This window comes from Elgaria multicarinata, chromosome 8 (assembly GCF_023053635.1).
Source record: "Elgaria multicarinata webbii isolate HBS135686 ecotype San Diego chromosome 8, rElgMul1.1.pri, whole genome shotgun sequence".
In the NCBI taxonomy this organism is placed as follows: Eukaryota; Metazoa; Chordata; class Lepidosauria; order Squamata; family Anguidae; genus Elgaria; species Elgaria multicarinata.
This window is the reverse complement of record NC_086178.1, coordinates 54,878,711-54,895,664: the sequence shown is the minus strand read 5'-3', so window position 1 is coordinate 54,895,664 and position 16,954 is coordinate 54,878,711. Positions and strand designations below refer to the sequence as shown.

The 16,954-nt window shown below is 42.5% G+C and overlaps 1 protein-coding gene across 2 annotated transcripts; it reads left to right on the top strand.

Moving 5' to 3' along the window:
• Nucleotides 1-3,710: 3,710 nt before the first annotated feature.
• On the top strand, nt 3,711-15,594 carry TCTN3 (tectonic family member 3). Of its 2 annotated transcripts, none has more exons than XM_063132462.1 (14): nt 3,711-3,888; nt 4,068-4,206; nt 5,692-5,813; nt 6,268-6,398; nt 7,218-7,326; nt 8,415-8,533; nt 8,860-8,895; nt 9,196-9,270; nt 9,385-9,510; nt 10,159-10,254; nt 12,539-12,636; nt 13,104-13,257; nt 13,709-13,834; nt 15,124-15,594. In XM_063132462.1, the coding sequence occupies exons 1-14, from the start codon at nt 3,711-3,713 to the stop codon at nt 15,349-15,351; spliced, it is 1,737 nt and encodes a 578-aa protein (XP_062988532.1). In that variant the 3' UTR covers nt 15,352-15,594. The 2 variants fall into 2 exon arrangements, with proteins under 2 accessions (XP_062988532.1, XP_062988531.1); XM_063132461.1 differs by having other exon boundaries at nt 13,092-13,257.
• Nucleotides 15,595-16,954: the final 1,360 nt, after the last annotated feature.

Below are 16,954 nucleotides of genomic sequence, written 5' to 3'. Positions count from 1 at the left end.
TAGGGATGATCATAGCGTATGCAGGGCCGAGGGAGGGGGTCAGTGATGTAGTGGAGCCAGGGCTCCCAGGGATGCAGCGCTGGCACTTCTTTTCTAGCAGGGATGCTGACATCATCAGCTACCACCTGCCACAGACTTTTCTGTTCCCTTTGAGTTTAGCTGCAAATACAGTACAGTAGCTGGTTAGGATGGGGTGGGGGAATGAATTTTCCAAGCACTGATATTCCTGGTTGTGAATAGAGAGCCAGTGTGGTGTAGTGGCTAGAGTGTTGGACTGGGAGTAGGGAGATCCAGGTTCTAGTCCTCCCTCGGCCATGGAAGCTCACTGGGTGACTTTGGTCCAGTCATAGATTCTCAACCGAATCTACCTCACAGGGTTGTTGTGAGGATAAAATGGAGAGGAGGATTGTGTACACTACCTTGGGTTCCTAGGAGGAAAAAAGGTGTGATATAAATGAAATAAATAAATAAATAAATGTAATGTATTGGGGGTGGCTTGTTCTTAAGCGGGAATTAAGACAAAAGATCTGCTCCTAGCATATGAAAACTCCTGACTGGCTTACTGATATGGATAAACACAACTGCCTGCAATTTTGGACTTCCCTTGGGGAAATTTACCACTTCACCTCTAGGAACAAGAATGGGCAAGGCAGCAGTAGGGCTGGCCCAAGATGTTTGCTGCCTGAGGCAAAAGACCAGATTCCACCTTGGCCTATTCCATTTACAAAAGTCTACCAGACTGATAGCAGAAACTTAGAACAACGTTGGTGATGGGACAGCATTTTCCACTGAAACTGAGAGCAGCAGTCTAGCTTAGGGGGCACACATCTGTTTTCCAACATCTTGCTGCTGTTACCTGTCCTCCGGCAACTGTTGCCTGAGGCAGCTGCTTCAGTCTACCTAATCGTAGGGCCAGCCCTGGGTGCCAGCTCTTTGCAAAGACTGTCATTTCATCAAAGCAACAAAGGTCACAACTAACCACTGCAAGCAGCAGAATAATAATTTGGTTATATTCCTTGTTTTAATTTATTAATAATTCTTATTTGTATACTACTTAAGAAGGTGCAAAGCAGTTCACATACATTATCGCAGTAATATTTGCAACAACTCCATTCATTAAGACAGGATTACCCTTTCAAGGTCAAAAAGATATGAATGTGGCTTTAAGAGAGAAAAACAAAAAAAGTAGGAAATATTGATTGTGCAAGAGCAGTAGCAACAACAAATTGATATGGAAGGATTGGTCTCCATAAAAATATAAAACACATTCTAACAACTCAGATTATCCTTCAGTTCATGGTGTTTGCATATATTTTTTTTTTAAAAAATGCACCCACTGGTTTCGCAGAAGTGGAATGCAACAGCTTGTGCTCAGAGCGTTTAGAATTGAAGTTTGGTGACCTCTAGTGGAGTTGCTAATGGCCAACTAAGCCATGCAAGTCTTTTCAAATTAAATCACAGACAAACCATCAAGAGGTTTTAACTTTTGTTATGTAAAATTATTCAATAAAGATATAACATTAATGCATTGGTATGGTGCGGGCTCACATATGTTATTTTCGCGACTGAATCTCCCGCAGCAATTTTTTTGTATTGAATGTTCCTGCTCCACAACATAATGGCATCATATCCCTCCCCCAGGAAAGCATGTTTTCTCTTAAATGTCTGAGTTAAACTAAGTCCTGCATTTCTAAGAATGGCGAAGTAAACATGTATGCCATTGGGTCTTCTAATGGTACTCCTCCCATTTGCATTGTCTTTGTTCCTCATCCTCTATCTGAGGGATAGGCAATCTTTTTGGGCCACAGGCACATTTGGCAATTTCAGAAACTGTCCTGGGCATCACCAAAAAATAGCTTCCATGAGAGGCATGGGGAAGGACAAACAACCTGCTCAAAAGACTGAGTAATGGCAGGGGTGGGGTCTGAGCCTACACACTAAACAACTCCTTTGGAACCCTAGTTTTCAGCTCTGAGAGAAACCTATTTCACAGCAATCCCAGCTGCTGGTAAGAAAATGTGGTTTGTTTGTTTTTTAAATTAAAGTAGGAGGGGTAGGGCACCTTAATGGATACCAAGAAAGGTGCCTGGGGGCACATTGGTTCCCACCCTTACTCTATCTGGTCCTCTTGGCCCTTCTCTTTCCTCTTTCCAGAAGCTCAAACCAGAGTAGAATGAGGTTGGATGTAGATATATTGCAGCTGCTCTTCAGCTCTAGCTCACCGTTGCAAGGCATTATTTTCTTGGACCACTACCTTCCTTCTCACTACATGTCCCCAACAGCAGCCTTCCAGATGTACTGGACTCTGGACACACTGGGTGGGAAAGATGGGAATTGTAATCCAGCACATCTGGAAGGCACCAGTTTAGGGAAAGCCAGCCTACAGTTTCCAAGTGCATTATTTTATTTATATCATTTTCTGGTTACAATACTGTTGAGTTTACATTGAAACCCGCAATGTGGAAATGAGAGCTGCCCAGAGAAATCCAGGGTTTAACCTTAGCTATGATTAGGCACTAGCATGTCCACCCCACGGCCAAATAAAATATTTTTTTAAAAAAAGTGCATGCTTTAACTCAGGTTTTATTTCCTGTGGGTTGTATCCAGTTAGTCTAACTTATGTACAATTCATTTCAATGGGTCTACTCTAAGCAAGACATTGGATACAATCCTGTGAAAACAAGTTCTAAACAATTTTCAAACACTTAATAAACAGCTCTGCCAACATAGCCCATACTGTAGATTGGGGGTGGGGTGGGGTGGGGTGGGGTGGGGCTGTAACTGAGTGACTAATGACAACCCTGCAATGTAGTCCATTTTAAAGATTGTAAGTCATAAGTAGGGTTGAGGCTGGTTTATCTTTGTAAGCAAAAATCCTCATTACAAGCACCTCCCGATTGCAGCAAAAACTAGTCTCCCTAGATTACACCTGCCCCACACCCAAATTGCATGCAAACACGCTCCATTCTTCCAGGCAGGTACATTGTACTTCAACATTTTCAAATATCAAAAAAATACATGTTTCACACAAAATAAGATCCAAGTTAGAAAATGTGTGAATGTCTGTTGTAATCTTGTGCTTTTGAGGGACACCACTATCCAATCACAGATACTGTAACAGCTGGGACTGCTCCATTATTTTCTATAAGTCTTTGAGCCATATGAGGCTTTTATTGTGCGCTAGTGATTGATCACTCACAGTAGCTTGTGGGTCCTTTACACGAAGTCATCCTCCTCCGGGGTTTGCAACCATTTTCCTAGCTAATTTCAGATTGAGGAAAGTGTGGTATTATTTAGAAATGACGGAATGAGACTCTGGTGTTTGAGCAGTTCTGCTACACCACAGCGCCACCTAATGCTGGTGGAGTGAAACATATAGTACTAAGTGCAGAGAAAGAAAAACTTAGAGGAAAAGCGAGTATGGAGGAGCCCACAAAGAACCAGGAAACAGAAGCCTGCGTGTGGGTTAAAAGCCTTATGTACAAAAGCCCTATGGGCAGCTCTCTCTTAAGACCCCATGGAGGGAAAAGAAGGCTACTCAGACCGGAAGCTCAGACTCTGATCTGATCTTTTTCTACTCTTTTTGTAAATGGAACATTTTCCTACTTCTATGGCCGCACGCCTAGCCGCTGGATATGACGCCTTTCTTTTGCGCGTCGCGTTATGAGCCTGCGACTCCGGTCTCTTAGCAACGGAGAGATGCGCGCGCTATGGCCGCGGTGGGGCTGCTGCTCGCCTTGCTGCTGTTTCTCTTTCCACCGTCGGCGAAGGCTGTGCTCGAGAATGAAAACAGCACCCTCGAAGCAGACGACGACGTTCCCATGAATGAGACGAGCCTCAGCGAGACGCGAGAAGTCCAGAACGCAGAGAGTCCCGCAGCCAGAGCCGGTGAGGGAGAGAGGAGAGAGAGGGGCTGGGGAGGGCTCGGGGCAATCGATGCCCCTTCCGCTCCCCACGCGTGGGCGATACGTCACGGGGGGGCTTTCTCGGTTCACGGCCTCTTGCTACCCTCCTGAATCCTGACCCTTTCCCCTTTTCACTCTCCCCGCCCCCCGCTCCACCCACAGGCTTGTTGTCGGTTTGCCCCTGCGACCTGCACCCAGGCTTTTGCGACCTCAACTGCTGCTGTGATTCAAGCTGTGGGTCGGAATGCGATCGGGGGAGCCCTGAGTGCCCCTTCTCCTTCTGTCTTCCAGGCAGCACCAGGTGAGATGAATGAACGTGACCGCTATTCAGGATGTAAGGCAGGGGTGGGAGATGAGTGAGCTAGGTAGCGAGTTTGGGTGGGGATGTTTTGAATGCACATTTCTAAAGTACTTTAAGGCAGCGTTTGGGTAGAGAAGCCAACTGATCTGGTACCAGTGAAGTCATGGAGATTCTAGGCTGCTTTGGGAGATGATAGGCTTGAACACCTGTACAGGAGAACTCTAGCAGGAGTGGCAAAGAAATGCTTTCTGAAAAAGAAATTATGGGAGTTTTTAGCACATTCCTTTTCTGAAGGTCTCTAGGTTTCATTCAAGAACGTGTCCAGAGTATATCTGGTTAGTTTGGAGACTTCTTTGAGTTATGGGTGTATAAGAAGGTTTGCTTTCACTGGGAGAATCCCTTTTATATCTTATCCTATGACTATCTGGGGAGGGGGAAAGGAGGTTTCTCTAGGGTGCTGTTATTGCTGTCCTTGTTTTTCTCTTGCAAATATATTTGAGGGAGAACTGATAGTTGGGCAGTAAGGCACATGGTTTGCATGCAGAAGGTTCCTGATTCAAGTCCTGGCATCTTTGACTAAAATGATATCAGGGGAGCTGGGCTGGGAAAGTCTTCCACCATTGGAGAACCATTGACAGTCACTGATTTCAACTCTCAGCTTTCCTGACCAATGGTCATGCTGGCTGGGACTGATGTGAGTTGAAATCCAAAACACTTAGAGGCCACCAAGTTGGGAGAAAGCTGTGAGTAGACAGTACTTTGTGAACCGCCCAGAGAGCTTCGGCTAATGGGCAGTATAAAAATGTAATAAATAAATAAATAAATACTGAGCTAGATGGTAGCTTCAAGTGTTTAACACCCAATTGGTGCTCAAGGCAATATAAAATGTACATAAAATAACAATAAATCTTATAGATAATATCACAGGAGCCCAAAAATATTCAGTGCAGTACAACTGATACAAAATAGAGAATGCCATTAAAATTAAAGAGCCTCATTAAAAGCCTAATAAAGCAAAAGCATAATAAAGAAGGGCCCAATCTAGTCTCCCGGGGACAGAGTTCCAGAATCTGGTTGACGCTACAAAAAAGGCCCTGTTTGTAGTAGGATGTACACCAGGGGCTCTGATAATGATTACAAATTTTAGGCAAGTTCATACAGGAGGGGATGGTCCTTCATTCTGTAATATGTGCATTTTTAAAATGAACTGGTAAGATTCTGGACACTTACTGAGCATTATGGTTTCTGCAGGAGAGCTTGACACTAAGCAGATTTGCACAGCTTCTATAGGCCTGCCTCCCACAAAAACAACAGAAAGTTGGAGCAGGAGGAAAAAACAGCTCTTTAATTACTTGTAATACTGTACTTCAGTGTGTGCCAGAAATATAGAAAATCTGTTCATTAAGCCTTGCATTTAGTATGTATGTTTGATGTAATTGTGTGGAATATATTGCATATGGGATGGTTTTGTGTTTTTTTGCTTAGGGCTGTGAGTCACGTGTGTGTGGAAAAATCTCTTATTTTCCGAAATAACACTCCTTACCGTACTGAAGTCCTTCCTGGTCCTGGTGGATGTTTATCGCTCTTCTGTGTGCAGTTAAATGACTGTAAGTTTGAATCAGTCTTCAGGTTGTTGTTCTCGGTCAAGTCTCTTCTCTGAAGCCAGCATTAGGAATATAAGTGCAAACGACTTGCTAGCCTTAGTTGAAGATAGAAGGGGAATCATGGCCTTTTGTTTATGTAGTTTTTCCTTTAAAACCTTATGAAACAGATTCTAAAACTTCTAAAACAACAGTTCTTCCAATTTCTCTTACTCGTCAACCTGAACCTACTGTTCTATAACTAAAATTCTTTCCTTTTGTCCTTCTTCTTTTGATAGTACCAAAGACCTTTCAGTGTCTTTGTGCCCTTTGATAAGAAGTGGAAGATTAACTTTTAACAAGCATTAGGTCCTATAGCCTGCTCTGAAATCTTGCTTCTATAAGTAGTTTACAATTAATGGAATTGTGAAAGGCATTGATGTTGCTGTTGGGCTTACTTCTTTCTCATTTCTACATATAGCAAGACTGAACTATTTTCAGAAGCCACAGGTGGTTACAGAAGAAAACTTTCCAGCGCTTGCAGCTGAATATGGAGGGCCATCATTTATCTCAGCAGAACAAGTTCAGCCATCTCCATCTGTCTTTTACCAGGTGAGTTGGCTCTCAGCTAGCAGTTAGGAATTCCTTCTGATTTTTTTTAACTTGTGAGGGCTACTGCTAGAGCAGTCTCTCTCAAACTGGTGCCTTCCAGATGTGTTTAGCTATGAGTCTTATAACCCCAGACAGCAAAGCCATGTTGACTAGGGATGGTGGAATTTGTAGTCCAACACATCTGAAGGGCACCAGGTTGGCAAAGGCTGTGCTAAAGAATGTAGACCATTGGTGGGGAACCTATGTCCCTCCAGATATTAGCTTGAAACTTCCATCACCCTTGACCATTCTCATGCTGGCTAGGTTGATGGGAGTTGAACATTTGGAAGGACGCAGATTCCCCACAAGTTCAATTACAGTTTTTAAAGTTCAGCTGAAAACTTTTCTTTTTTCTAAGCTTTTAGAACTTGATTTTGATCTTACTTTTATATTGTTAGTTTTACTCTCCCCGTGACTGATTGGTGCATTCCCTTCCCTTTCTTATTGTTTTATTACAATTTAATTAGAATGTAAGCCTATACAGCAGGGTCTTGCTATTTTATTATTTTACTATGTACAGCACCATGTACACTAATGGTGCTATGTAAATAATAATAATAATAATAGTCAAAGTTAGGTTTTCAATCTCTATCCTTCTTCTAATTTCTCCTTTTTCCAGGGTGATGGAGCCTGCTCAGTAGCTTACAAAGTAAGCTTGTTCAAAGATCCATCCCCATGCAGTAGAGTGGAAGATCTTACAATCTACTTTAATAAAGTCTGGTTGATGCTTATGCTCATGTCCTGTATTTGTTTTTTCCAAGTCTCCCATTTCCATTTCAGGTGGGGGATCCCATTCAGATATACTTCGCTGCAACATCAGTACTGAGTGTGCTCAAACAACCAGTGGGCATGGGAGCCAGTCAGCTTTGCATTGATGAGAATCCTGCTGGTGAGCATGAGGATTTCAGCAAAGTTCTAACACCTGTTAGCAGTGGTTCAGACATTTTGCCTGGACTTGGTAGCCAGCCACCTAGGAGTAGGAGTAGCCACCGAGATTAGGTTTATTGCTTCCTGCTTCACAGAGACAAAAGTAAATGAATCTCTATTTTAATTCACTGTCTGTCAACTGGGGGTGGGGGTAGTTTACAAGAGAGGAGTGGTAGAAGGTGCATTGCAGCCTCTCTACTGCAGCCTGTGACACAATCTACATCCCCGTGTAAGATGCAGCTAACATCATTTTTGAAGAGGTACTGTACACTCTGTCTTCCATTTTTCCTAGCAGCATTTAAAATAGTGTATTCTTCTATGGTGAAAAAAACTAAATTTATGGTTGTATTGGACCTAACTCCCTCTGGGCCTTTAAATGCTTAACTGTTACAGTCTGCTAGGGCACACTGGTTGTCAGTCTGAGAGGCCAGAGGTGCGAAACAGCATGCTCCAGAGTGTTCCAGGGGCAGCAGTTTATTGTATTATTTGATTTATGTATTTGATTTCTTATCCCGCCCTTCCTCACAATGAATCAGGGGCAGCTATTTGAGAATCAAAGGGGATAAAAGCAGATAATATTGTACAAGGTGGGCAGGAGGTCAAGTTCCAGAGACAGTAACTAAAGAGCCAGAGGCAGGTAGCATAATAACAGGCAGGAGGTCAGTCTCTAAAAGGGAGAAAAGGCTTAGTCAGGTGAGGTCTTGTCTGATAAGGCAAATGTCTTAGACTGAGGAGCAGATTCTGAGGATAGGACGTTATAGGGCCTGATGGACACAGATTGGATCTTTGCAGTAGGCTGTTGGAGTATTCAGACAGGTGGCACAGCTGGTTCTGCAACTTAGTGCCTTTGAAGCATAGAGCTCAGACTGCCAGTTGTGGTTGACACAGGAGGCACATTCAGGGGATAAGATGCTAGAACCTGGCTGCTTGGAGCCATGGTTTAAGACCCATACAGATTGTCCCTGTTGACTGTATTTGTGGTCTCCTGTCTGATAGATTGATATTTGCTGCTTCTTTTACCTCCCCTCATGTGGCTTGTTCATTCCTTAGGTTTCCTGGAGAGTAAGAGCACAAGCTGTATTCGGATCCTTACTAATCTGATGAACAGCTGTACCACTGACCCTGCACTGGATGCAGCTTCATACTACCGTCACTTCAGTGTGCTGAAGGTATCATATCTTTAGTCTGCCGTTGACCATACTATCCTGCTGTTTTGCTGTAATACTCTAAAGTAGAATTGATTTAAAAGAGACCTCTCTTTATTTTTGAGTAACTTAGAAATGTTGGGGAAACAGCTGGCATTTATGCTGGACTGCTTCAGGCATAAAGAGGATTCAGGTGCTATGGAAGAGCATGGCTATTCCTAAATAATGCCTCCATTCCAGTAGATGAGAGATCATTGTAAAAAAGATATGGCTGTAAGACTGAAATCAAAGGTTTGTAAACGGTACATTTTTGAACAGACACTAAGGCATTTGTGGCTTTTCCTTTTCAGGTTCCAGTGAACATGACAATTTTCCAGCCTGTACAGGTGAGAAAATATCAGTAGGAGTAATTTTTCCTCTTCCTGAGTAAAGAGAGCCCACCCCCTTGAAGTTACATGGAACTCTTTGTGAAGTTTAATTTAGTTGTGTCTTAGGACCCATAGGAAGAAACAATGTAGAAAATATACTGTGGAAAGAAGGAAGGTTCTTGACATAAACAAAGAAAATTGTTTTGGAATGTTGTTTGTTTGCATACGTGGAGTATGGCTGCAAGTTGTGGAAATCCTTGGTCTAGAATGGCTGTGAACAGATTTTTGAAAACTGAAAATATGCTTTGGTATCTCCAGGTAAACATCATCCCCCTATCAGAGCCTGCATCTCCTTCGCTGAATGGCAGCACATGCCACAACGTTGTTTCTGAGGTATCTCTTTAGGTCAGCTAATGCTCTCCTCATTAGCAGAGGAGTGGGAAGATGGGATGAGGCCTATCCAAGGTCATGTTTTGCCTCCTACTGACTGATATGCCATGCTTCTAGGTGATCTATGAGGTGGAGTTCAATGGGATCCATGGAATTCAGAAGGTTTCTGTCCAGTTCAAAGTGGCCAGCGTATTTGGGAATCCAGCAGCCACGCTGCAGCAGCGCTTTTCTCTGCATTTTGGGGTCAGTACCTGTTCTCGCATGCATCCTTGGACTGGAGAGTAGTGTAAGAGCTGGAGCCAGTGTGTGCAACTGGATCATCTATATATCAATATTGTTGTGGGCCTTGGCAGTATTGGTGCTAGAGAAGTGAGTTGGCTATTCTTGAAACAAAGAAGGCATGTGAGAGGGTGGTCCATATCCGTTTCTTGACCATATGGGCTTGGCAAAAGGATTGAATGTGTGCTACGGAGGAATTGTTGTGGAGATGGTGTAGAAGTCTAGATTCTTCTGAGGCCCATTGGAATCTCAAGCTGCTGAGCTAAGGCAACCTTTTCTAGGTCTGTTATTGGTCTGGAGGAGTCCCCATCCAGCTTAGCAAGATGATGTTGATTAACATGGGAGCTGGGGGAAAGAAGGTATATTGGTGCTTTGGAACAGAGTACCCGGCAGTTCTAAATGGGGGATGTGCCTGGTGGCAAAGGATCCAGTGTTCCAGCGGTGGCCGGAATTCCTTGGACTTCACAAGTTCTGAGTTTGTAGAACTCCATCTGTGCATACATTGCAGGCCAGGGTTAAATTTGGCTGTTAATAATGATTAAGGTTCAGAGTGTATGCAGAGGATAGTATCATATGGTTGATGTTATCTCCCCGCTCTTTTGTCTCTTGCAGAGTAGGAGCCCTTCTTTCACCAAACGGAGAAGTGGGAATCCTGGGTATATCGTAGGAGCACCACTAATAGCTATGTACAATGGCACTCAGCAGCATGTATCCTTTTTAGCATTGTGTTTGATTCAGTATCTTTCGATCAAATGTGGCTGTAGGTTTTCGGGCAATTTTGTTCTGTTGAGGGCTGCATTCCCTTGTTGGTAATCTGTCAGGTGCCACATGTTGGCAGTGCCAAAAGTGGGTGGTCACTTTCCTGTTTCTCTCTTTCCCCCCTCTTCTTCCTTCCCATGCAGTGGGCTTGCCAGGAAAGGGACAGATTGTTTCTGCCAAAAGTCTGAACCAATCACTTGCAGAGAGCTTTTGAAATTAGGCTGAAGGCCACAGGTTGCCCACCCCTGTTTAAGACAATTGTCTATTCGAGAGCTCTTAGTGTTCTTTTCCAAGAACACAGTAAGGACGATTTTTACCTTTCCTACTGTTGTTTTTCAGATTGCTGCATATCTTTGTATGGAAGTGACAGTGCCTTGTGAGAACCAAGCCTAGAATTAATGTCCCAAGCTTGAGCAACAGGGTCTTCCATTTTACCTGCATATGACACTAAGAAGCTAGTGTGGCTTAGTTTGCTTCTTAATTCTTCACTCACCTGCAGCTAGCAGAAATATCTTTAATGTGTTGCTTGGTCAACTGATCTCAGTACTTTTAATTAAGAGCTTTTCTGGATTATGTTTTTATTGTGTACTCTCCATTCCTCACTCATGGTCACTTATGGATGGTTTAGATGATGTCATTATCCTCCAGTCTCTGTCCTATGTTTTCCAAGCACTTCTGTGGGATTTTAGAAGGCAGGTAAATGCAGTATTTTTTGGAATCATAAAATAAAGAGCTGATCTCCACCAATGTAGTTGTTTTATTCCATTTTGTTCCACTAGACCACAGCACCACCTTTAGGTGATGTAACAGAAAGTATGGAAGGCAGGAAAGGAAAAAAATGTGAAGAGATCCAATTTTAATCCTATAAAGAATCCAGAAGCAGATGCTGTGGGTTTAAAAGCCTCATCTAGAAAAGCTCAAAGTAGTAGATTGTGGTAAAGGGCAGGGGGAGTGTGTGTATTTGCAACTGTATGCCTTTTTGCTTATTCTGAACTTCTGTACCTGGGATTTCTTATCTTTTGAGGGCTGTTTATTTATTATACTTTTAGACCACCCAATAACCAAAATTATCTGGGTGGTGTACAAGTAAGGTCTATGCTACACCCTTACAGTTTTTCATTCTTGAGCCCATCGGAAAGAGCATTTGGCTGTCTCCATTAAATTAGGATAGGACTAGAAGTGCAAAATGTGGAGATCCCTCTTAATTTTGTTAGGGTGTGTTAGATCTATATGAACTTTCATAGGAGTGGATGTGTTAAGATTGTTGCAGCAAAACCAACAATCTTGTGGCACCTTAAAAGACTAACAAACATATTATTGCATAAGCTTTCATGAACTAGATTCCAGTTGATCAGATGCATGAATTGCTAGTTGGTGGGGATAAGTATACACATGGATATAGGGGGATAAGGAGGATTCTAAAGTGTAGGATGAAATGCAAGAAGTACAGAATTGATTAAAGCTTAATTTTATGCAAAATAAGCATAGTGACTATTCACAACAGATCAGCATGAAGAGCCCAGCCCGTTTGGTTAAGATGCTGCCATCTGCCAATGAATGGTTAGAAATACGTCAAGATTGTGCATAGTATACTCGGGAGAGGAGGTTATCTCTTAAATGTCTAACACTCAGAGATGTTACAATCCTCAAGATTGACCGACTGACAATGCCATTCTTTTTTTTTCTGCTTACATGCTTAAACAGAAATAGTGTATAGAGAGATGCCCTGTGAGAAGGCTATCAATTACTACTAGTCCTGATAGCAAAGTGCAACCTCCAGTATCAGAGGCAGTAAGCCTGTATACACTAGTTGCTGGACAACATGAGTGGGAGGACGCTGTTGCCCCATGTCCTGCTTGTGGGTTTCCCAGAGGCAGCTGATTGGCCACTGTGTGAACAGAGAGCTGGACTAGATGGACCTTTGGTCTTATCCAGCATGGCTCTTTTTATGTTCTTAGGTGGAAAACTCTCTTTAATTGGTGACTTTCCAAAAACATTGTGGGGGCATTTCATGTTTGTGCTTCCTTTCAGTGATTGAAAGGAAACTAAAACAGATTGTCTCAACTCTTTTGAAATATTTTATCAATAGATGCTCACTTCAGACCTTTAAGAAAGGAGATAGATAAATAAATAAATGAGGTACAAATATAAATACTGTTGCCTGCAATTCCTTTCTATCTACAAGACTGAAGAGAGTCTCTAGTTTAGCTTCTTGACACTGCCCTTTCCTCAGGTAACCATTTTACAGAATCAAGGTAATGGCCAATGCTCAGCAACTGAGAGGCACAAGGTACAGTTTGGAAAGAATATGATAGCAGGCTGCCAGTTCAGGTAACACTTTTCATATCCTCTTATGTGTTTGCACCTTTTGTTCAGGTTTTAAAGACAAAGTTAGCAAAGCAGGAATTTCTGTTTCCTGCTTAGCACTTGAACTGATGAACTTTGCAAGGGGCTGTTCTCTTGTCTCCCATCACAAGATGTGCCTTTGTTGAAGAACTGATTTATTAATGTTCCACAGAGATTCTGTAATTTTGGGGATTCCTGTTCTAAAAGTTCAGAATGTCTTAAGCCCACAATACAGCATCTTAGTGTCCTCATTTTATGTTTCTCTTGCCCCTTTTCTAAATGGAAAAATTAGCTAACTTGTCAGAATTTTGTCTCTGTGTTGAAAGGATTTCATATGGCAAAGCCACTTAAGTGTCACTACTATCTTGTTCCGTGATTCTGTATGAGAAATTTCACTGACACCAGACACATGGGCTTTCTCTGTTCTATCTTGTTTCCAGTGTACCCTTCAGGCTGCAGGAAACAAACTGTACCCATTTGCAGGAACTGTTGTATGAAGCCTTCCAAGGGGGACATAGCCTAGGGAGCTTGGCTATAACTGGCAATGCTGACCCAGGCCATCCAGGAGAGTGGAACGGCATCTTCACTCAGAGATGTAACATCCAGGTAAAACAGAAAGAAAGTGGACTGCTCTGTATCTGGCTTCCCTTATAGACTGTGCCACAGCATGTGAAGGATAAGAGGGACATCATTTACCCTATAGGAGAAACATTTTTCCTTCGATTTTGTCAGGTTGTAGTATACCCTGTTTTGCTAAGGCTAGTGGCATGTTCATAAATCCTACTGTGCCCACAAATCATCTCCTTTAACTGGGTCAAACATCCCTGTTCTATATTCTTTTGTTCCTCTCAATGAAAGGAGAGGTGCTGATTGTACAAGTTTCACATTCTGCATCCCCATGCATACCAGTTCCCTCCTCCTCCCATTTTGCTCTGTGCTTGGGCACAGATGTTGCAATAATCCTGGGCCTTCTCTTTACCTCTGTTAATTGTCCTGCAGAATTACTGCCCTTTCGGATTATGCTTGCTTACTCTTTGATTTCCCCTGTTCTTTCTAGGGTGGGCATTGTATGGTTCCCATTTCCCTGGAGATCCAAGTGCTATGGGCCCAGGTGGGCCTCCTGTCTAACCCGCAAGCTCAAGTGTTGGGAGCACGGTACTATTATCTCTGCAAGCCCCTGAAGGTTTGTTTTCTTAGTTGCTCTGGACTAATTTACACATAATGCTAAACTATACTTTAGAATTGCATTCATGAGCCACAATGGGCTAACTTGCAGTCCTCCCTCCTCTTTTGTATGCTAGAGGAGGAGAGAAAAAGCTTTCACTTTTAATTTAAAACTAACCAGAGTTCCCTGTTGCATCCATGGTTAGTTTAAAATGTTGTTAGTTCAAAGAAGCTAAGATCAAATTGTGGCCTATGATCCTGGCTTTTTCACTAATTAGCATATAAAGTAACCAAGAGCCCCCTGAGTTTGGCTGCAGCAGGGAATTCTGGTTAGTTTTAAAACTGCAAGTAGCTGCTTCCTGTCATCTCCTCTGATACATGCCATAGGAGAAGGGGGAGCATGCAAGCCCAAAATTTGCTGTGGTTTATGGACATAATGCTAAACCATGGTTTAGCATTAAATCTGCATGCATTATATCTCAACTGTCCCATTAAATTCATTCTTATTTCTAAAGGGTCTATAAAGAGGGAAAGTAACAGTGGTTTTGACAAATTAGAAATCCTACTACTTAACTAGCATTTTAGGGAAGGTAGTGGGGAAGAACAATAGAGAAACCTGCTTCAGTCCAGAGGAGATCTTAGGGGAAATTATAGAAGCGATACTAATGGATATAACTCTGTATCTAAGTTAATCTGCTTTATTGGAAGAAAGAGTTATAGTTTAAGAACCTGGTTCCTTATGCAATACAGTGACATCTTTTGTCACTCTAGGGCTCACAAGTGAAGCAAGGTATAGCCTTCAGCCTCAAAGCTAATAGAAATTAAACAGGTGATCGACGAATTCTTGTATGTCATAAAATCCTGCCCGGTGTGTGGGGGAGGTTCTCTCTAGGCTCTGCATCCTTCCCTTCTGCTGCTGTTCCTGCTTCTCCAAAAGGCGACAGTTCTGAATGTTAATGGTGAGGTGATGGCAGGGAGGAGAGATACTTTTCAGTTCCCTTTGTTGCAAAGTAGTCCTGTCTCCCATTCTGAGCAATAAAAGAATAACATTCACGACATGCAGCCTCTTTTATATTCTATCTCCCTACACAAATGTCTCAGGACTCCTTTTCATACTCTATTTTTAAACTAAAAGAAACTATAAGTTTGAATTATGATCAGTTAGAGAGTTAAGAGGGATGTAAAGAAGTTTGCTTCTATATTCCTCTCCATTCTGTCTCCCACAATTCCCCCCGAAACTGGCTATAAGGTAGGAACTAAGCAAAGCTCTGTGGGGCCTATGATAATGCTGTTTTGTTTTTCTTCCAGTCCCTTGACATATATATGAACATGTTGTCTTTGACAACTGCAGCCTCCTTCACAGATGTTACCAAATGGCCAGAGCCACCACGTGATCAGCCCAGAGTCCACTGGAAACTTCCATTTGATTTCTTCTTTCCTTTTAAAATGGCATTGAGTGGAGCTGTGAGCAGCTCAGGCAGCCTAGCTGGTACTCTGCTAGTATTCTTAATGTTGTTTGAACTACTCATCTCGTGAACCAAAGAGACATCTTTCTAACAGGAGGAATAAGATCTGTATGGGTCATATTAGCATTGCTTGCTATGATGTAACCCAGAATCAGAACTGAAAGCCACCTTGGTGAAGGAGTGTTGGAGACCGTCTATCCTCCTAATGGAGAGAGAAGGGCAGAACCTGCGTGTCAGATGAACCTGAGATGTAAACAACTCTGAGGATCTATTTACATGACCATCTTGTCTTGTGACCTGTTGAAAAGCCAACAGCCCATGGTGAGCTGGTCACATCACTATACACACAAGTGGGCATTCAGCCCATGATGGTAAATGCTAAGTGATGTGCAATATTTGTTTATGGATGGATTTCCTTACTGCATCTGACGGATTCTGGCTATCAGCTCAGTGAAGAGAAAAGGTGGGATTCAAAGTGATACAGGCAGAGTTTCTGCGTCCTTGTCTTCCATACCTCCCTCGTGACCTCCAAAAACCTTTCCCAGGCCTCTTTAGATCCTGATCAAGGAAAAGACTCCCTATGAACTTCTTCAAAAAGGAATATATCAAAACTGGATGAATCCTGCGACTTTCCCTTGTGTGTTGCTAGTGGGAAGCTTGGGACACTTAGTAACACACAACTTTGCCATGAACTACTACTTTACTTTATCTTCATGGAGGAGTCATTAAAAACTGCTATTGTTCCTTTTAATTATACAATAATCATGACCTTGTTGGTGCCACTCGCCTTTATAGTACCAGTTCTTTGCCTTTACATTACCGGCTATGGCAGATTGCAGCCTTTCCCAGAACAATAAACTTCCCTATGAACCCTGAGGATGCTGATGAAGCTGTCCTGGTGCTAGATTTGTCAGGACTTCATTTGATGTGACTTATGATACTCTTGAGTATTAACTATACTGTGTCAATTTAAGTTTTGTGTAAGAACTGGGCTTTAAATGTATGTTTGTTGCAACCTATATTGTACTGAAGATTTCTACTCTAATATATTACAGTGTTAATTAAACAGCCTTAATGAAATCCAATACATAAAATATGAAGAATTATGAAAGCATCTGCCTTGGGCCATTCTATTATAAATATTCTGCCTGTCTGAGTCTGAAGCAGGATAAATATAATCTATCCCACTTTACTCTTTTGCTGCTGCTTCAAATGATGACACAAATTTCAGCATGTTTTCATTCAATTGTGTTTTCCTATGCTCAAGTAATTGGAGTAGGCCTATCCTAGCGTATGGTTGCTTCTTTGGATTCCCCCATGATGCAAGAGGATCATAGCCCTTCTCAGTGGCTGGAAATGTATAAACCTATTTGTTACCAAATACCCATCATCTTAAAAGCCACTCTGATGAAATGAAGGACACCTCTGAGGGATTTATTGTCAGGTGCAGGGGTAGGGTGGGGGGAGGATTAATGCCTGTATACATCCAAAGTCCTCTCGTTTGAGGTAGACTGTAAGACAATAGTGGACTTCTACTGTAAGGCCATAAAAGTTAGGCGAGACCCAGTGCAACTAGGGCAGACTTCTTCAAATACGGTGCCCTTCAGATGTGTTGGACTGCAGTTTCCATCATTCCCAGCCAGCAGTCAGTAGGGTGATGGAAGTTGTAGTCC